The 7215-nt window shown below is 42.1% G+C and overlaps 1 protein-coding gene across 1 annotated transcript in view; it reads right to left on the bottom strand.

Annotated features, from left to right (window-relative positions):
• Window positions 1–2109, bottom strand: part of MRPS28 (mitochondrial ribosomal protein S28) — a 162231-nt gene extending 160122 nt beyond the window's left edge. The window contains exon 1 of the mRNA XM_020976208.2: window positions 1827–2109. Coding sequence (XP_020831867.1) covers window positions 1827–2036 — 210 coding nt within the window. The 5' untranslated portion in view covers window positions 2037–2109. The remainder of the gene's footprint in view (window positions 1–1826) is intronic.
• Between the last annotated feature and the right edge of the window lie 5106 nt (window positions 2110–7215).

Here is a 7215-nt window from a genome sequence, read left to right as displayed (position 1 = left end):
CTTACCTGAAATCTAACCAAACAAGAAGGAGGGAGCAAAGAAAGAAAAGCCATACACTGGACATTAATCCACCTTTCTTCCATGTCAGGCCTGCAGTACAAGAGCATGGCCATTTCTTTTCTTTTTAGGCAATTGGAGTTAAGTGACTTCCCAGGGTCACACAGCTAGTAAGTGTCAAATGTCTGGTATGAGGCCACATCTGAACTCAGGTCCTCCTGACTTCAAGGCTGGTGCTCTATCCACTGTGCCACCTAGGTGCCCCAAGCATGGCCATTTCTGAAATACAAATGTAAATCTGGAAGGAAAATAGAGAATCAACTACTCCAAAACCTCAATTTACTGGAAATTAAGGTCCTGAACAGAGAAAATGCTTTTCCTAGGTTCACAAAGCCAGTTAGTGACAGAGCCAGACAAAAACTATGGTCACCTAAGGGGCAGCTAGGTGGTGCAGTGGATAGGGCACCAACCCCTGGAGTCAGGAGGACCTGAGTTCAAATCTGGTTTCAGACACATAACACTAGCTGTGTGACCCTGAGTAAGTCACTTAACCCCACTGCCTAACCAAAACAAAAAAACTATGGTTACCAAAACTCCTGATTCAATGTTCTCCCAATTAATTCAGGAACATAATCCTTTTTCCTTCCCTCTCCTCCCCTCAACGGTACAAGTGGAAAGCATATATAGTCACATTTGGCCTTCTCTACATTTAATAAAACATAGTTTTCCAAAGTATCGTCCACAGAAAGCAGCTATGGACCTAGCAAATCCAATGTGTATGTTTAGTCTGCAAAGTCATCTAAAAACAATCATCCTCTCTCCTATCAATCACAAGGTACTAAAAAAAAAGTAACAAATGAACAAGTCATAAAATTAGAATTAGGAATCCTGGGTCCTCAAAGATTAATCTCTTATGGACTAGGTCTCTCAACTTTTATAAAGATAAATTAGTTTGTCCAGCACATTACCCATCTCATTTGATCCTCACAAGAACACCTAGGATTATTATTAACATTTTTCTGATAAGGGAAACTGAGGCTAAAATTGATTAAACAACTTGCCCTAGAATCCTTTATCTAGCAGGATTATGCTCAGTTTTCCTGACTTCATGGCCAGCATTCTAGCCACCATGTCTCACTGTGATTAAAACTGCAGGAATCCCTATTTTCTTTGATTCTGCAATAAGGTTTTTAAAACCATTTTAGGGATGTGAAGAGTATGTTTCCAGGAGCCTGAATGCGGCTCATATCGTATTTTTAGTCTGGAATTTGTGGAGGAAGGAAAGATTACAATAATAAGAGCTTGCAGTTACAAAGCGCTTATAAAGGTTTGCAATGCGCTGCACGTAATGTTTTCACATCTGCTGCCCACAACAGCCTTATGAAGGAGATGCTATTATTTCCCCTTTAACAGCTGAGAAAACCGAGGCTGGGAGAGAGATTAAGCGACTTGCCATGGGTAAGAGGGCGGGCAAGTGTCTGAGGCAAAATTCTAACTCAGGTCTTCCTGACTGCAACTCAAAGTCCAGCACTCTAGTCACTGTGTGTGTCAACTACCTGCCAAGAAAAGAGGAACTGCCTTGGTACAGAAGTTTTCGTCTGTTTGCTGGCATTGGAGCTCCCCCTTCCTTCCGAAACCGAACATTTGCCCTGCCTCTCCACATGAGCACAAACACTGCCTACAAACCCGAGCACGTGGGATTCAGGAAACTTTAACTCCGCCTCCAAGACCTCTCCGCTCCACCCCCTACCTGAGGCTCCGCCCCGCGCACAACTCGCATGCGTCACCGAGCCGCCGCTCTAGGGATTGGCCAGACGGCTGCCGCTCACCTGCTGGGGCTCAGCCTCCTCCTGCAGCTTCGAGTGGCGTTCAAAAGCGCTAGCGAAGCCTCCCAACCGTTTTTCCGGCTCCTTTGGGGAAGGACTCCCGCTCTCACTCTCCGTGCTGGCACCGACACTGTGACATCCACGGACTGAGAGATGAAGTCGCGAGAAACGGCCTTGGGCGGCCACCACACGGCTCCAGCACAGCGCTGCCATGACAGTTCCAAGTGACCTCTGAACTATGACGTACTTCTAGGTTCTTAGTACCGCCCACCTCGCACCACCAAGGCGGACTGCAGTGTGAAAGCTAGAGAGGTCGCGGAAGTGGGAGAAGTGTAAACGTCACGTCCGCTCTCTTTACGCTCTTAGTGGCCAGACTTCCTGAGCAGCTGATTTGGAAGGGCGGGATTTCCGCACGGTCCATCTATGCTTCTGATGACCCCGAGCGGGTGGAAGATTCTTTGGGAAGCGAAAAGAGCTCAGAGCCAGCAAACGGTGTTTGATGAAGACGAGTCTTTATAAAGATCATAGAATGCCCCGGCTGGAGGCGACTGAAAAAGTGTTCAAGCCAACAGCCTCATTTTACAGATGAGGAAAGTGAGGCACGGAACAGTGAAGTCCTAGGCACATAATGGATCCAGCAATTTTGCCACTACGGGATTATGCGAATTGTTTCTTCATAGGCACCTTGTCGGGATTCGATACTACGGGCGAGGACCCTATTGTCCACAGGAGAAATCCCTCAGTTTCCCCAGCAGACGCAAAGCGAAGTAACCATCCTGCGTTGCCTCCCTTGAGTCCCCTTCTTGTCACTGATAGCAACCCCTAGAATGGCTCAGTAGGAATTGTACAACTTCTCCTGGAAAGCCGGGGGTATTCCTCTCCGTAGGCTCCGCTTCTCTGGGCCCCTTACCCTCACTGCCACCGAACCGGGTTTGGGGCCCAGACACACATCGGCTCTGTGGCCACGAGCACATTAGTTTCTTCATAAGTTTTCTCATCGAATGGAATAAAGTGGGTGGGGGGATAGAATGAAGGGAAATATCGTTAGTTTTTCACAACATGGCTATTATGGAAGTGTTTTGCATGGCCACACAAGTATAACCTGTATCGAGTTGCTTGCCATCTCAATAAGAGTTGGATGGGGAGGGAGGAAGGGAGAGAATTTGGAATCCAAAGTTTTAAAAACAATTGTTAAAAATTTTTTTACATGCAACTGGGAAATAAGATATACAGGCAATGGGGTATAGAAATCTATCCTGCTCTCCAGGAAAATAGAAGGGGAAGGGGAATAAGTGGGGGCGCGTGATCGAAGGGAGGGCAGATCAGTGGTAAGGGTATTCAGAATGCACACCATCTTGGGGTGGGGACAGGGGAGAGATGGGGAGAAAATTTGGAACTCAAAATCTTGTGGAAGTGAATGTTGAAAACTAAAAATTAAGTTTCCTCATCTGTAAAATGGGGGGGCAATCATAATCAGCTTTCTCAGGCTCTGGAGACCCCTATTTGTAGCGTTTGCCACCAGTGCTACTCCTTCCTTCCTCCACTTTCCATTTCCTTCTCTGCTACTTCTAGCAGGCTCTGGTGCTAAGAGGAAGAAAGAGTCTCTTCTATGACACTCCTCAAAATTATTTCTAAGGCGCTACCTTATTTACTCCACTGGTACTGCTGCTTGGTGGAGCCCAGTTCCTGCAAAGATCTGACAGAATGTCTGCCCCCTTTCTTGATCTGCTCACCAAAGGCCTCCCAGACCAGGAAAAAATCAAGTAGATTTTTTTTCCTTTTTGATTCATCTGGTCACTTTGGCCTCTTATCATCACTAATTTCTACAAAAAAAGCAAGACTGGTTTCCCTCTAATAAATTTTTTTCTTGCTTTAGCAGCCCTGTATTTAGAAATCTACAACCTCATTCTGCTTGTTTCAATAAAGGCCTTTACCAGGATAACATAACCTCCCAATTTGGGTAAGATAAATTTCTATACACAACTGAGTGTGTGAGTGTGTGGGTGTCTTCCCTCTTTGAACCAAATCTGATGAGAATAAATAAATGAGAATAAATTTGACATTATACTTTACTTTCCCCCTCCCCTTTCTACCCCCCTCTCTAAATTAACTTCAGCCTGTCTTTTGTTAAGACAAGCATGTGGCCCATTTTTTTGAAAACATCTTTAAAACAGGCTTGATAAAATACATTCTTCTCTGTGTATGTATTTAGTGCTCACAGCTTTGAGGTCAGTCAAGCTTTTATCAAATTTAATATGTACCAGCATTGTGCTAAACCCTAACAATACAAAGCAAGGCAAAAACACAGCCTCAAATTTCTAGGAGCTAACATTATAATGAGGAAGAAAACATGCAAATAACTACACACAAGATAAATGGAAGGTTTCTGAGGAAAGGACTGTAGGAGAGGAAATGAAAGGTCTCCAGCAGAGGGTGGTATTTGAGCTGAGTCTTGAAGGAAGCTGGGAGCCATCTCCAGTCATGCTGATCTGCATCTTGCCACTGAACCTAGATGACTCAGGGCAGAAAGTGAGGCTTTCAGAGGAGAAAGTGATTGCACAGCCCTCCCTCACTTAAATCCAATTCACTTGCAAGTCATGGCATCACCTTCCTGATGTCATGGTCCTCTGAGAAAGACAAACAACAGCCTGTATGTAGTCTGAGCTGCCCACTGGGAACCCAAATGACTGGTTCCAGTTGGGCAAAGCAGCCCCTTCCTTCCTCCTTCCCTTCTCTGAAGAAAAGAACTCCTTTGAAAACAGAATAGGCCAAATGAAAAAGGAGGTACAAAAATTCATAGAAGAAAAGAATTCTCCAAGAAAATAACTCCTTGGGGCACTAGGTGGCACAGTAGATAGAACACCAACCCTGGAGTCAGGAGGACCTGAGTTCAGATCTGGCCTCAGACACAAACACCATAACACACACTAGCTGGGTGAGTCTGGGCAAGTCACTTAACCCCAAATGCTTCACAAAAAAAAAAACCCCAAACTCCTTAGAAATTAGAATGGGGCAAATAGATGCTAATGACTTCATGAGACACAAAGAAACAATAAAGTCAAAAGACTGAAAAAATAGATGAAAATGAAATATCTCATTGGGGAAAAAAATGACCTGGAAAATAGATCAACAAGAGATAATTTAAGAATTATCAGATTACCTGAAAGCCATGATCAAAAAGAGAGCCTAGACATACTTCAAGATATTATAAAGGAAAACTGTCCCAATAGCTTAGAACCAAGGGGTAAAGTAGAAATTGAAAGAATCCACTAATCACCTCCTGAAAGAGATGCTCAAGTGAAAACAACCAGGATTATAATAACCAAATTCCAGAGGTCCAGGTCAATGAGAAAATATTGCAAGTAGCCAGAAAGAAACAATTCAAATATTGTGGAGCAACAGTCAGGATCATATGAGGATTTAGTGGATTCAACATTAAAGGAGCAGAGGGCTTGGAATATGGTATTCTAGAGGGCAAAGGAAGTAGGATTACAACCAAGAATAATCTACCCATCAAAACTTAAATATAATCCTTTTTGGGGATGGATATTTAATGAAACAGAGGACTTCCAAGCATTTCTAATGGAAAGGCCAAAGCTGAATAGAAAATTTGACTGGAGTAGAAGATTCAAGGGAAGCATAAAAAGGTAAACATGAAAGAGTAATCATGAGGGACTCAATGGAGTTAAACTGTTTACATTCCTATATGGGAACTATATCATTATTAGGGCAGTTAGAAAAAATCTGCATAGCAAGAGGGCAAGGGTGGGAGTTGATTATATTGGGATGATCTCAAAAACAAGAAATGAAAGGGTGAGAAAGAGGGATGCACTGGGTGAAGAGGGAAGGGACAGGTAAATGGGGGCAAATTTACTTACATAAAGGGTCACACAAGAACGTTTATTGTGGAGAGGGAAATGATGAAAGGGGTGGTGAGCTATGTTTGAACTTTATTCTCATCAGAATTGGTTCAAAGAGGGAAGATACACACACACTCAGTTGCATATAGAAATTTATCTTACCCAATAGGTTAAAAGACAGTAAGGGAATAAGACATGGGGGGGGAGATTAAGGGGAGGGTAGATTTGGGGAGGCAATGGTTAGAAGCAAAACAAACTTTTGAGAAGGAACAGGATAAAAAGAGAAGAAATGGGAAAATGGGATGGAGAAAAAAAGCATAGTGATCATAACTGTGAATGTAAATGGAATAAGCTAACCTATAAAATGAAAGCAGAGAGCAAAAGAGATTAGAAATCAGAATCCATAATACATAGTGTACAAGAGACACACTTGAGACAAAAAGACACAGAGTTGAAATGAAGGGGTGGAGTAGAGTCCATTATGCTTCAGCTGAAGTGAAGGGAACAGGAATGACAATCATGATCTCAGACAAAGCAAAAGCAGAAACAGACCTAAATGAAAGACATAAAAGCAGGGAAACTACATTGTGCTAAAAGGCACCATAGAAAATGAAGTAAAAAAAAATTATAGCAAGTTTCTCTGATAAAGGCCTCATTTCTCAAATTTTTGGGGAATTGAGTCAAATTTATAAAAGGGCTATTCCCCAATTGATAAATGGCCAAAGGATATGTATGAACAGGCATTTTTCAGAAGGAAGAAATCAAAATTATAGCCATATGAAAAGAAAATGCTCTAAATCTATTGATTAGAGAAAGGCGAATTAAAATAATTCTGAGATACCACATCATACCTATCAGAAATGACAGATGCTGGAGGGGATGAGGGAAAATACATACATTAATGAACTGCGGGTGGAATAGTGAACTGATGTAACCATTCCAGAGAACAATCTGGAACTATGCCCAAAGGCATAAACTGTGCATACCCTTTGATCCAGCAATACCAAAACTAGGTCTGTACCCCCAAAAAAGATCAAAGAAAAAGGAAAAAGACCTATAGGTATAAAAATATTTAATTATAGCAGCTCTTTTTGTGGTGACAAAGAATTGGATTCTGAGGGGATGCTCATCAACTGGGGAATGGCTGGACAAGTTGTGGCCTATGATTGTAATGGAATACTATTGTGCTATAAGAAACAACGAAGGGGGTGATATCAGAAAAAAAAATGACCTATATCAACTGATGCAAAGTGACATGAGAAGAACCAGGATTTCACTGTGCATAGTTAACAGCAATGTTGTAATGATGATCAACTATGAAAGACTTGACTACTCTGATCAATACAAAGATCCAAGACAATTCCAAAGGACTCATGATGAAAAATTGTTATCCACCTCCAGAAAAAGAACCAATGAACTCTGAGTGCAAATTGATAATTGAATTTCATTTTCTTTTTCTTTTTTTGCAATATGGCTAAAGTGGAAATCTTATTTATTTTAATTTAATTGATATCATATTGCTTGTCTTCTCA

This window comes from Phascolarctos cinereus, unplaced genomic scaffold, assembly GCF_003287225.1.
Source record: "Phascolarctos cinereus isolate Bilbo 61053 unplaced genomic scaffold, phaCin_HiC Scaffold_4;HRSCAF=312, whole genome shotgun sequence".
Taxonomy (NCBI): domain Eukaryota; kingdom Metazoa; phylum Chordata; class Mammalia; order Diprotodontia; family Phascolarctidae; genus Phascolarctos; species Phascolarctos cinereus.
This window is presented reverse-complemented; position numbering and strand designations above follow the sequence as displayed.